At 37.5% G+C, this 15,103-nt stretch overlaps 1 protein-coding gene across 8 annotated transcripts in view; it reads right to left on the bottom strand.

The window, feature by feature from the left end:
- Positions 1–15,103, bottom strand: part of abi1a (abl-interactor 1a) — a 114,573-nt gene that overhangs the window by 75,371 nt on the left and 24,099 nt on the right. For all 8 annotated transcript variants that reach the window (XM_022662713.2, XM_022662716.2, XM_022662718.2 and 5 more), the window contains exon 2: positions 10,062–10,229. In XM_022662713.2, coding sequence (XP_022518434.2) covers positions 10,062–10,229 — 168 coding nt within the window. The remainder of the gene's footprint in view (positions 1–10,061; positions 10,230–15,103) is intronic.

Raw genomic sequence — 15,103 nt, 5'->3', positions numbered from 1 at the left:
GTATGTGAAACCAAAACTAACTGGGCTATATAAGTGTCCTTAATCAGCAAACAGCAATATATAGTAGTAGAAGCACATGTGCTGTTAGCTTCATCTTCACAGTGTCTGCTCTCCTTCTGAACACAAACCTACACATTTCAGCAGAGACCAAATGATAAATCACACAGTGAATTTAAGAAGACCGGTAAGCGGAAAAAAGGTGTTCTCTGAGCTTCATCAGCACTACAGCACTACTGCTTTCTTCAGTGTTACACACACATTACAGCCCAAACGCTGCAGTCTGTGAAGACCTGGAGGAGAGCTGACAGCAGCACAGACACTTACTTTACAAAAAGTGCTTATATATCCTTCTATTGTACACACCCTCGACCTATAACACAGCGGACAGGCTGTCTCACACGTCTCACACACACAGATACACAAAAAAAAAACAAAAAAAAAAAACAGTGTCTCCTTCACCTACAGAGCCATCAGCAGTAACACCTTGTGATACAAACAATTTTATGTATTTTTTTTATACTCTATATTTCACAAAAAAATTCTCTATGATTCTCTATCAAGGCATCTGTGTTACTCTGTCTACAGTGACCGCTTATCTACCAAAAACACAGCAAGAAAACTCTATTGACATTATTATTAATTATAATATTAAGATAATCTCAAATGAGAGAGGGTGTTGTATGTTACAGCTGAAAGTATCATTTATCTATCTTTATATGTGCTAAAAATCAGCCCATAATATTTTTACAACTTTGATTTATGTTTTTTTTACTGCTGCTTAATGCAATTGCAGCAGATTCAATATATTCGATATTTACAAAATTGCCTTTGCTTAATTTATTTTGTTCAATTCCATTTATTTTCTTAGAAAAAAATAACAAACAAAAAAACCCTAAAAATCTAAAGTGTGGAAAAGAAAAAATGGTCAAAAAATAAAACTGATTTCATAGGACCCTAGATATGTTCCAATATTCATATTTTGCCTCACCCCTACTACTGAGGCTACTGTATGGTCCTTGCTTGCTTTTGCAACAGTCTACACATTGATTATTGTTTTTGATTTAAAAACTATACCTACTAAGACATTTTATAAAGGCAATATTTTATTATATTAACTTATTAATGGCATTTAATTCAAACATTTATGGAACTGTGGGGTCTCACAGTGTTCTACTGTAGAGCCTGTAAAACTGATGTCAACTAGGGATGCACAGTCTTATACAAATTATGTTAATATAGCCAATATTTCAGCAATATGAGCCGAGCAGAACTCTCAGATCATCAGGAACTGGTCAGTTAGTGCTGCCTAAAATAAAAAAACTGAACATGGAGAGGGAGCTTTTAGCTACTTCGCTGCTCTTAAATGGAACCAGTTAACAGAGAGCGTTAGAAAATCCTCAACACTAAACATTAGTTTAAATCCAGACTGAAAACCTACATGTTTGATCAGGCTTTCAGCTCAGTTTAAAACACTGCAGCTCCGCACACTTTTATTCTGTAACGGCACTTTTATATCATGCTTTATTCATGCTTTTTTCTTATTTTATGTTTTATTTTCAATTCTTTGTTGTTCTTTTACATGTTTTTAATTTTACATCTCTTTGTTTTTATCATGTTTTAATCAATCATGCTTCATTCTTATTTTAGTTTTTGTTTTCATTTTTCCATTTTAATGTTATTCTTTTACATGTTTTTTAAATTTGACTTCTCTTTGTATTTTTTTTTTATTTGTAAAGCACTTTGAATGACCGTTGTGTATGAAAGGTGCTATATAAATAAACTTGCCTGGCCTAACAAATTGATTGTATGCAGGAAAAGGACCAAATCTAATGAATGGTATGGTTTGTTTTGGTCTGGATAAGCAGATTTCATCCACCTTGACCATTAAAGCCTAGATTAGACCACCTAGTAGGAGTGGGTGATCTGGCTCTAAAATAATATCACGATATTTCATGGTATTTTGACAATAACGGTACTTTTGGCGAGATGACAAAACACTGAATTAGAAAAATTATTTAGAATTTTATTATTGCATGCAATATGATATGGCTAACTGAGATTTAAAAAAAAGATTTTTATCCGATTTGAACAGAAGTCAATGATCCAGAATGTCATGATACTAGTAATGCATTTTATAATCTGTCTCTAGTAGACATATAACGGAAAAGAGAACAGTGTGATTTTTTCTTTTGAAAGAAAAAAAAAAAAAAAAAAAAAGTACCCTAACGTGAAAATTAGGTGGGTGATATGGCTCGGTAATTAAGGGTATAATATCATTCACAATATTCAAATTTGTTGGCGATATTATCACGTACGTTACGATATGGCACACCCCTACCACCTTGAACCAGTTATCAGCAACAACTAGGTCTAAACCTGGATTTATATTAGCAAGGAACTCCAATGTCTCACAACTAAAGCTCACTACAGGAAACGGAGCAGAGTAACTGCCCCCCAATCCCACCAACTACACGTCCTGTTTGGAAGAAAAACTCATTGGACTGGAAGCCGGAAGTTCTGCTTTATACACAATCAGCAGATGCCTGACGCTCTCTCCAGGGAAAGAATCCTATATTCTGTTTCCAGTTCCTGCAGTGTGTCTCAGAGGAGCAGAGCTCTGGACTCTTCAGCTTAAACAGGCTGAGCAGTTAATAGAGAGTTAATAGAAAACAAGTACTGAAACATAGAGAGAAAGAGAGTCAGGAGAACAGATATAAAAAGAAGTTCATACTGTACAAAGCACTATATATCAACTATATATTATTATAATTAATTACCGTATTTTACAGACTATAAGGCGCACTATTAATGAACATGTACTTTCTGCTCTATTTTTATACATATGGCACACCGGATTATATGGTGCATTCTTTAAAAAAAATATATAAAATAATTTATTTTAAAGTCAAACAAGCACTGGATGTTAATCTACACAGATTTCTCTCTTGAAAACTGTTTATTTACAGTTAGCTTATATTTCCAATATTTTCAGTGTTGAAGTGGTTAGGAGCACTTAGCGCTAATAAACACCGCCCAATAGGGCTACACTAAGGAACCCTGAGTGTTTCAGTTAGCAAGGGCGCTATTCACTAGCAGGCTACAGTCCGATATACTCGCCTCTGAGTGGCTAAAAAACTAGCATTGCGGTTAGCGGCTAATGCTAATACTGCTCCAGCCTTGGTGCTGGAGAAACTTCACTAAAACTTCCTTATAACGCTGCATTTTAGTGGAGTGGCTTTACTGCTCTTTAATACCTGACTGGAAGAACATATATATATCATACATATAAGGTGCACCAGATTATAAGGCGCACTGTCGATTTTTAGGAAAATTAAAGGGTTTTAAATTTTATTTTCTTATTTTTATGTATTTATTTATGACAGGCAAGTCATTTAGAAAAAAAATCTTCCTTAAAATAACAGTAGGTGCAAAAAATATGGTATGTAATACAGTATGTAATGTAAATGTAAATTGTGTTAATATGGTGTTTAATATGAACAATACAGTAAAACAGCAGTAAGTCTAGACAGTCAGACAGTGAGAACACAGTACATGTTTTATTTTATGGCCCTGGAATCTTCCATTAATTATTATCCATATTTAATATGTGTAACTGAACTATCCCTTTAATAATACAGCAGTAATGATCTACATCCTGAACAAAGGGTCCCACTATAAAACACACTGACAGCATTAACAGGAGGAAGAGGAGAAGGAGGACTCACTTATAGAATATAATATCTTACACACAATGTAATATACTCATATTGTATCGCAATAAGATCTATACCTATATATTGCTGCTGTCAGGCAAAAACGGACATCCTCAAAACAATAAAACTTTCTAAGCTTTTAATGAAAGTAAAATGTCAAATGATTTGTTTTAAGCAAATCTGGAGCAGTGAAAAATAGGGATCATATATTGTTACAGAAAGAACTGCAATAAACAATATAACAACCATATTATATTTACGGCATTTATCTGAAGCTCTTATCCAGAGCAACTTACAGGGTTATTCTTATTACAGAGTTGGGCCATAGTAATGTTAGGAGTCTTGCCCAAGGACTCTTATTGGTGTAGCGCTAGCGCAGCATTCAGTCACCCAGAACTGGAATTGAACCCCAGTCTCCCACATGATGTGGTACCTTACTGGCAGAGAGTGACGTTATCCACGGTACCATATTATATCTATATATATCATTGTAAGACCATTTAATGCCAATGAGTTATACATATATATATATATATATATATATATATATATATATATATATATATATATATATATATATATATATATGAGCGGCCATGTCTTATAACCTAAACTTAAAGGATATGCCCCATCAACAATTATTGATGGAGTATGTAGATACATCATTTTCTCTTTTGTTTTGTTTAAAAACTATAAATCTAAATCTATTAAAAAATAGATCCATAACAACAGAAAACTGTGATTAATCATAATTAATCACACTTCTCTAGAAGAGAGTCAACATTTCAGGAGAAATAAACGTAAGTTTTTACATCAATAAATAAAAGCAGTAAGACATTACGAGGTTACCAAGGTAGAGAAAAACTGAAAAAAGGATAAAAAGGAAATGATAGAGAGAGAAAAATAAAGAAAGTAAGAAAGAGAAAAAGAAGAAAAAGACGGAATCAAAACAGAAAGAGAAACATTAAGAGAAAAAAAAGCAAAGAGAGAGAAAGCAGGAGAGAAAGAATGTGAGAAAAATAAAGATAGAAAATTAAAAACAGAATAAGGAAAGAAAGAAAAAAAGAGGACAAGTGATTGAGTGGAATAAAGATCTGTAGAGAAACTGTGGACTGTGAGTTCTGCTGCCTGGAGCTCTCTCTCTCATTCACACACTCACACACACACATTAAAGCTCAAAGACTGGAGCTAACTAATCTAATAACACCCCTCTACCACACTCACACACACTCACACACACTCACACACACTCACACACACTCACACACACTCACACACACTCACACACACTCACACGGAGGAAAAAAAGAGAGTGAAAGAGAAGAGTCTCCCTATTTTAGTGAAGCTCCAGCTGGCCAGACAAAGCTGAGTCTGTTCACACTGTCCTGCAGTAGCTCCTCACACACAAACACACACTACACACTACAAACTAGCAGCTCCTCAGCTGTACAGTACTCAGTAGCTATGGGCTACCATACACCGGGCTACCGGTTATTAGGCACTTCCCACAGAAGCTGGGCACAGTGTGTGTGTGTGTGTTAGTGAGTCTCCTCTGGTCAGGCAGTCAGTGGAGGCGTGGGCGAGCTGCTGCTGCTGCTGCTGCTGCTGACTCAGAGAGAGCAGGATGATCACATGGCCTCGGCACTCCTGAGTCAGTGGGTTAGTCTGTCACTTACATCAGAAATAAAAGTGGGACATTCAGAACCGGCAGGACTGAGGGGAATTCATACCACACAGACATCAGCACAGACCCGCAGAACATCACACACACACACTGCTGACGGGCTGGAGGGTGTAGGGCGTAAGGACTGAGGCTGACCGGTCAGCAGGACAGGATTACTGTGATCAGATTTGGATTTAAATGGTAGAAATCTGTACATTAATAAAGATCACGAATGAATGAATAAATGAATGAATGAATGAAGAGATGCATGACTGAATAAATGAATAAACAGATGTATGATTGAATGAATGATGTATTTAATGAATGAATGGACAGATATGAATGAATAAATAAATAAAAAGGTATGATGAATGAATGAATGAATAAAGAGGTATAATTAAATGAATGATTGAATTAATTAATGAATTAATTAATGAATTAATTAATAGCCATGATTGAATATATATATATATATACAGTGCTGCTTGAAAGTTTGTGAACTACCCAAACATGGTCATTGTTTTCTAAAGAAAAATTATAATAAGCATATGAAATGAACATCCAAATGCCAAATTGTAAAGCAGACCTTCCAAATAAGGGACACAAAGAAAAAAAGATGTATATTTTCATTATTTATTCAACAAAATTATTTTATCTCTCAAAAAAATGAAAATCTGCCAAGTGCAAAAGTATGTGAACTCTTTTAGTTAGTAGCTTGTTGCACCTCCTTTTGCAGCCATTACTTCAACCAAGCGTCTTCTGTAACCACAAACGAGTGTCTCGCATCTGCTTTTTGGAATTTTTGTCCACTCCTCCTTGCAGAACTCCGCCAGTTGAGTGAGGTTGGAGGGACATCTGGCATGTACCGCCCGCTTCAGATCTTGCCACAGCATTTCTATGGGATTGAGGTCCGGACTTTGACTAGGCCAATCCAGAGTGCGAATCTTCTTTCTCTTAAGCCATTCCTTGGTATTTTTGCTGGAATGCTTTGGGTCGTTGTCTTGTTGCATAATCCATTTCCGTCCTAGCTTCAACTCCCTGACTGATGGCAGAAGATTCTGGTCAAGAATTTGTTGATAGCCCTGGGAATTGATGGTTCCCTGGATAATATGGAGTCGTCCAGGTCCGGAGGCAGAAAAGCAGGCCCAGACTTTCACATTTCCACCACCATGCTTCACTGTTGGGAGGAGGTTCTTCTCTTTAAATGCAGTGTTGACTTTTCTCCAAACATGGCGCCTGTCTTTGTTGCCAAATAATTCAAGTTTGGACTCATCCGTCCAGAGAATGGACTTCCAGAAATCCTCTGGTTTGTCCAAGTGCTCTCTGGCAAAGTTTAAACGGGCAACTTTGTTCTTTTTTGAGAGCAAAGGCTTCCTTCTAGCAACTCTCCCATTAATGCCATGTTTATTCATATTTCGCCTGATTGTAGACGCATGTACATTTATCCCAGATGCTGACAGAGAGGTCTGCAACTCTCTGGAGGTAATGCGTGGGTTGGCCTTTACCTGCATTATTATTTTTTTGGTGCTTCTTGGTGTAAGTTTGGATGGCCGTCCACTTCTAGGCAGAGTTGCGGTGATGCTGAGTGCCCTCCATTTGTAAATGATTTGTCTTACAGTGGATGGATGAAGCTGGAATCTTTTGGAGATTGTCTTGTAGCTTTCCCCAGACTGATGGGCTGTCACCACCTTCTTTCTGATGTCCTCAGATGTCTCCTTTCCTCTCGGCATAGTTGATCTGTTCTTTATAACTTGACACAACAGTGGTTTGGTTGGTTTCCTCTCCCTTTTAACCAGTGTGGCTCAAAACCTTTCCCAAGGATGTCTCATTTGATTGGTCTGCTTAATTGATTACTAGAGCACTCACATGTGTTTCACCTGAGTCTTTTACCTAATTGACTTTACCAGTGCAGCTGTGGTTCATTTACTTTTGCACATGCTCTGATTTCATGTTTCATGTAGTCTGCTTGCAACTCACACAGTTCCCTCAAAATGGGTAAACGGAATCGATGAACATAAACCTAACATTTCATATACAAAAAACGGTGATGATAAAATAAGAGAATCGTGGTAAAACAAAAGAAAAATCTAAACCACTCAACTAGTTCACAAACTTTCAAGCAGCACTGTATATATATATATATATAATATATATATATGATATATATATATATAATAATATAATATATATGACTGAATAAATACATAAACAGAGGTAGGATGAATGAATGAGTCAATGAATGATTAAATGAATGAACAGAGGTATGATTGAATGAATGAAGTAACAGAGAAATGAATGTATGAACAGAAGTATAATTGAATATATCAATGAATGGAGAAGTACATTAATGAATAATTGAATGAATAGAGGCATGACTGATTAAATAAATAAACAGAGGTATGAATAAATTATGAATGAACAAAATAACAAAAGTATGATTAAAAAAAACAACTGAACAGAGGAATGAATGAATGAATGGTCTCAGATCTTTTTTTAATTAATTTTATTAATTTGAACTAACCTATGAAACACTGTTAAAGGCAACTTGCCTAACTGAAATAACTTTACAAACCAAGTAAAAACCTGGGGTGTAAAACCTGCAGACAAACTAGCCCAATATGGACAGGTCTGACTACAGGGTGATTTTGCCCATGTAGGTGATATTGACAGGACACAGCTAGGTTCTTACTAAGCCACTCACTAAACTAAACTAAATGTATGCAATTGGACTTTCACGTGTGAAAATGCCCTAGGGCTTGGGTTTCATACCAACTTTGTGTTGAGTCCAAGCCAACATAGCTTATTTGAAAGGTGCCAAAAATTACAGCCCGTACGAAAGAACCAAAATACGTGGTCATCTTCCACAACAATTTAACCATTAGCAGAGTAAAAACCAATTGCAGGACACTGAGGCAGGTTTTTACCACCCAGTGGTGATGGGTACAGCAGATCTCACTGGTGATTCCTGTATCTACTGTAACTGTAGACTAAACCTTATTCATAAACAGAAATAAAATATATCTGAAAGTAATCTATTATACTTTGTCTGCTGTGTTAGGGAGAGCTTCGGTTACAGTGCATTACCGGCTGATAATGTCACTCATAAAACACCTCTCAGCCAATCACATTGCAACAAAGCCAATACCTTTCAACAATATTGCGATTTCACAATATGGATTGCTTTTTATCATGTCAAACAATTCAGCAATATTATTGTGTACAATACAATACAGCACACACCTAATACACACTTACACTTACACACACACACACACTACTGCCCAGGCTGCCAGCCTGCTTCTGACTCACATCCGTCATGGAGGGTTCCCTTTATTGCCATAGCTATCTTTAGCATCAATAGCCATGGATACCACAGACAGAGGAGCTGAGTGTGTGCGGGAGAGAGACACAGAGAGAGCCATAAAAGAGAGAATCCCCCTCTGTTGACCATCTAAACGAGCCTCTGTTTAACATTCATTCACAAGTGAAGACTGAGACTCACTCACTCACTTGCTCTCTCTCTCTCTCTCACACACACACACACACAAACACACTCACACAGCTCATGAATGAGGACAAAGCCCCTGTAACACACACTGCCATTACCCATTTCTTTACAATGAGTGAAAAACAGGCCAGATGATTAGTTTGTCTGAGGACTGTCTGTGACAGAGAGTCTCTCTCTTTTATGTGCTGCAGGACAGACAGACTGCACAAAGACTACATGAGCAGAGAAACATTGACCTGATACAACTGTAACAACTATGTCATAAAAAGAGAAAGGGATGGACAAAATAATGGAAACGTTTCTATGCAATAATTACTAACTATTTTATCAATAAAGCTTTTATTTCTAATGTAGTTCCTTGCTGTAGTAACTCAGTGTAACATGCTGCCACTATTACCTTATTACCACCCCCTACCTACACACCCATCAATTCAATAAAAAAGTCCACCACAGAATCAGACAGTTTTATAAGTGGTGGACCATTTTTAGCACAGCACTGAGTTATCCAGATATATATATATGTATCAGGGTGTGTTATGCAGGTATGAGCATACAATGGTTTTCATCACCTTGAGAAACAGAGGAGAAAGACAGAGAAAGATCAAAAGTAAAAAAGAACGAGTGCATAATTAGATGGATTAGGAGTAAAAAATAGAAAGTAAGAGTAACAGAATGAGTACATAGTATCAGATAGAATATGATGGACAGAGAAAAAGAAAAAGAGCAAAAACAAGAGTAAAAAGAGAAAGATTGAGAGTAAGAAAAACAGTAAAGAGAGAGACAGAGAGAAAGAGCAAGATAAAAAGAGAAAGAGTGAAAGAGTGAAAGCAAGAATGAAAATAAGAAAAAAAAGTGTGAGAACAAAATCAAAAATAAGAAAAAGCATGAGAAAGGGCAAAAGTGAATTAGAAAAAGAGTAAAGCAGTGAGTAAAACTAAATGTCAGATAGATAGATAGATAGATAGATAGATAGATAGATAGATAGATAGATAGATAGATAGATAGATAGATAGATAGATAGATAGATAGATAGATAGATAGATAGATAGATAGATAGATGAAAAGGATAGAGAGGGATGAACATTCTAAAAGAGAGAAAATTAAAATGAGACAAAGAATGGACAATCAGAGAGAGAGAGAGAGAGAGAGAGAGAGAGAGATTTAGAGTGAGTCTGACCTGTGATATGTGGTTAATGGAGGACTCCATCCTGCGCAGCTGTGACGCCTGGATGTCCAGCAGCTGCAGGACGTTATTGGCTAAGGCATTGATCTGGTAGGCCACGCTGGCCAGAGACTGGGTGGTGTAGGCTTTGGTCTCTTCCAGGGCTTTCCTCTTATCCTGGGCCTGCAACACACACACACACACACAGAACAAACCACATTAAATCAAACGCTCAGAAAACTACAGCAGGTTTAGAGATAACTAACTGGCCAACACATTAAATACAACATACAGCTCTGGAAAAAAATAAGAGGAAGAAGAAATTATATGTTTATTTGATTTTACCAGATTAAAAACCTCTGGAAGAGGAAGATGGATGATCACAAACCATCAAACCAAACTGAACTGCTTAAATTTTTGCACCAGGAGTAAAGGCGTAAAGTTATCCAAAAGCAGTGTGTAAGACTGGTGGAGGAGAACATGATGCCAAGATGCATGAAAACTGTGATTAATATTGATTTCTGAACTTTTAAAACTTTATGAACACAATTTTTTTTTTTTTTTTTTTTGCCTTATTTGAGGTCTGAAAGCTCTGCACCTTTTCTGTTTTTTCAGTCATTTCTCATTTTTGCAAATAAATGCTCTAAATGACAATACTTTTATTTGGATATACTGCCAATAGAATATGACTCTATAGAACAGGTTAACAAACATGAACATATTGAAACCATGACTAATTCCAGATGAAAGCTAGAGGAATATAAAGCCCCCAAAGAATTGAGCTGTGAAGCATTAGAACTGTGTTCTCTGGAATGATGGAGAATGCCAACAAATCCTCACAGCAATGATACAAAATCTAGTAGAAGGAACATCTTCTCTGGGCAGTGGAGACAGTAACTCCAATGAAAGCAGAATCAACTCTTTTTAATACATTTATGTTCAAGAGAAAATACTTTAAAAACTTTACCAATACTTTAAATAACTTTTAATAATACAGCCCATAAAGTATAGTAAAAAACAATATAATCATGTGTAATTCCTAGAAGTCTAGTGCCATAACTCTTAGGACAAGAGAAAAAAAATCAGCCACTGGAAAGCTGGAGTTTTCGTTTTTTTCTAAGTAAAAAATTACAGTTACAGAAGACAAAGCAGAGCCACTCAATCAGCATATGTGTTACAGACGAAGGAATTTGACCCCCAGTGCAGAGAACACACACATACACATTCCAGAGCAGTGGGCAGCCCCAGCCGTGGCACCCAGCAGAGAGCAGATGAGGGCTAGATGCTGCAGGGCACTTCAGTCGGGTCCTGCTGGTTCAGGGGATCAAACCCCTGCGACACTGTGGTCACAAGACCGCTCTTCTGACCATTAGGCCACGTCTGCTCTGTGTATTTTGGACACGATTCAGAATAAAATGAGTTCTGAGCTGTTCATGGTGAGGTTACGTCCAGTTTAATGGATCTCTAACAGCAAGTATCAGCATACAAACTCAAAAACAGCAGTATAAAGTGTGAAAGACACAAAGCCCAAATATCAGCCATAAGCCGATGTCTGTTTCTTTCTTTTATTTCATTATATTTAGTAAACAATACATTATTACCCATACATGTAATTAAGGGTTTATTTATTTATTTACGTTTGTGTGCACACATTTTTTTCTTGTTATTTATTATTTAAGAAAGTAAATATTGACTATTTGTCATGATGTTTATTCACTTCTTATTCAGTTTATTATATAGTTATTTTTATTATGTATATTATATGATTTACATATTTCTGTGACTTACTGTTCTTCCTTATCTGCTGATTTATTTGCCACCCTGACTTGCAACAGATCCCTCCCTCAGACGAAGTCTACTGGTTGATCCTGCTGTAGCAGCCTGGCATGGTGGATCTTTAACTGATCTAGTGGGTGGGGCATTGCTGGGGTGGTTCTATGCAGCACATAGAAGCATATGTTTTCTCTTTCAGCTGATTCACAGAAAACTGATGGATGGATGATTTTTTTTTCACATTTGTAGTATTTATAGGGGCAGTAGACCCAAGTGGAAATGCAAAAACACAAAAAATGTCAGTTTTGCATAATATATCACCTTTAAAGCTTGACTTATAAGGTAATGCATCTGACTGAGAGTAACATATATACATTAAAGTCAAGTTCAGCAAAATCCAGGAAAAATGAATGATGTGAAACAATGTAAGGAATGAAAAAGAGAAACTTTACAATATTATATCGCAATGTATGCTAAAATAGACCAACTGATGAACCTGCAAAAAACAAAAACTGCTGCCAACAGAAATTCAGCTGTAAAAGTGTGTTTTTAGCAGTTCCTGCTGCAGGACAGCCGCAGAGAGATGTGTGGTTAAGTCTCCATCAACCTGCGGTCAACCACTGCTCGTATACACAGCACTGCAGCTGTACAGGACACCAGCAGAAACCCGAGAGCGAACACACACTCACACACACACACACAAAAAGAGAGAGAACAAACAAACAGGCCATACAGATTCCCTCCCAACAGATCAGCCAAATAACTTCAACATTCCAAACGTCTTTCTGTCAAGATGAAGAATAACGAGGCGTGAGAAGAACACTGAACACGATTACACACACACTGCTCTCCTTCCATACTGATACATAATCTCCCAATCACAACATCTAGCCGTTCACTACCCCCAGATCCTGATCTAAATCTAAATCTGACCACATTATTCCTAATCTAAAACCATAAAATAAACCATTCAACCTAAACATAACTCTATCAATTCTAATAATAACCTTACTACCCCTAAATTCATCCTAAAGATGACCCTAATCTTAGCTAGGGGTGGGAATCACAGGATCTCACGACGCAAAACACCATCACAATACATTGCCCATGACAACGATAATCTCACAATTCTGTGATTCTGCAATACACGATACATAAAAATACAATCCTCTACAAGACTTCACAGCATCTGTGTCACTGAAGAGGATACAATACTCCTAAATGTATAGGATGTATGTGAGTATATCAGCCTGTAGCCTGCTGCTATCCCTGGCTAGCACTGTCGGCGCAGAATTAGCATTAGCTGCTAACTGCGCTAAGCCCTAGCTCTTTTGCCATTCAGAAGCGAGTATATCGACTGTAGCCTGCATGTTTACCGTGATAAAACAAGCTATGTGGGACAAACCACTAGCTAATATCACCTTCAATGTTTCTCAGTGTAGCACTGTCGGGCGGCATTTACTAGCATTGACCGTGGCTAGCGCTAGAAGTTAGCTGCTAATGTTAATACAGCTACACGCAGCCTTAGTGGACATCTGGAACTCTAAGCTTACTGTAAATAAATTGAAGCGCTAAAAAAAAAAAAAAAAATACAGTTTTGTTTACTTAGCTTAGCTTTAAATAACTTAGCTACTGAATTAGAAGGAAAACAAGGTGACACCCCTGGTCCTTACTAGTGTTGCTTAACACGGCTTATAATCCTGTGCTCCTTATGTATGAAAATAGACCAGAAACAGAAGTTTATTGAAAGTGCTTCTTATAAATTGCATTATAGTGCAAAAATGATGGTAATCCTACTCAGAACTACCTAAATTTGTGCTGTCCAGAGAAATTAACGCAGCTGGGCTAGTGTTTCCATGTTATCCTGTCACCGACATTTAATAATGTGTTGTCTTCTGCAGGTACAGGTCTGGATACACAAAACACATCACTTAACCACCGAGTGCCCAAACTTCTGCATACGACTGTATGATTTATATGCATTTTTTTCTAATGTTGAATGTTTTAGTCATAGATGTCTAAACCTGTGCCTGAACAGTGTTTGACCTGGAGCCTCACACTGAGGTTAACAGTTGGTGAAGGAGCTGTGGGGTTGGTGTGAGGACCATAGGACAGTGCTGTCTGTATTCACTGTATTTTGTAATGAATAAATGAACAGATGTGTATGAAAATCAGCTCTCAGCATGAACACACATCCCTGCAGAGGGACGGTAGAGCAGAGACCACCTGTCTGAGACAACTCAGTGGTGTAATACACACACACACACACACACACACACACACATTTGGACACACGCTGGAGCTGGTTAGAATCCCGGTCGTGCAGCTTGCCATCATCTGCCAGAGCCCAGAGAGAGAACAATTGGCCCTGCTCTCTCTGGGTGGGTACAGTAAATGGCGCTCTTTCCCCTCATCACTCCTAGGGTGATGTCGATCAGCACAAGGCATCTGTGAGCTGATGTATCGAAACTGAGTCGCTGCGCTTTCCTCCAAGCGTTAGCGCTGTGATGCTACTCGGTTATGCTGCATCAGCAGCTGTTTGAAAAGAGGCGGTGGCTAACTTCACATGTGTCAAAGGAGGCATGTGCTAGTCTTTACCCTCCTTGTGTTGTGGCTTTACCACTGATGAAGGACATGCAGTTGAGTAGAGAATTGTGCCTAAATGAGTGGCACAATTGCACAATTGTAAAAATACAATATTTCCACCATACTATCCAACTCTATCAGCTTGTGGCTTGTGGTTATGTACACTAAGGGCAGTTATTATTATACTGTTCATATCAATATCAGAATTAAACTATATGAACTGAAATTAAGAAATATATTGTGGCATACATTTTGTCCATATTGTCCAGCAACATTTGAACATACTAAAAAAAAAAAAGACATACACAACATTTAAATCACACTTTTATATCCACATATAAAACAGCAGCAACACAAGCAGCAGCAAAAAGCTTCCTCTTCATATCGGACTCTGTATCTGCAGAGATTTCTCTCTGCAGCCATTATGACAGCTCCACATTACCACAATCTGCTTTAATTTCAGTGTATCGCTGCTGCTCTGATTGAATTATTGCTCTGAGCTCTCTGTAAAACCCCATTGTCTTACATCCGGCCAGCCGAGCCACGCTCTCTCCTCCAGAACAGAGTGCTTCTTAACCCACAGCTTCACAGGAAGGGTCTGCCTTCTAAACTGAAGTGCTGAGAGACATGTCTGTACTGCTACACCAGCAACACTACTGATTCTGTGTGGGGAAATTCTGTTTAAAACTCTAGAATTG

This window comes from Astyanax mexicanus, chromosome 6, assembly GCF_023375975.1.
Source record: "Astyanax mexicanus isolate ESR-SI-001 chromosome 6, AstMex3_surface, whole genome shotgun sequence".
Taxonomy (NCBI): domain Eukaryota; kingdom Metazoa; phylum Chordata; class Actinopteri; order Characiformes; family Acestrorhamphidae; genus Astyanax; species Astyanax mexicanus.
Note: the sequence above shows the minus strand (reverse complement) of the source record. Positions and strands in the feature narration are given on the sequence as shown.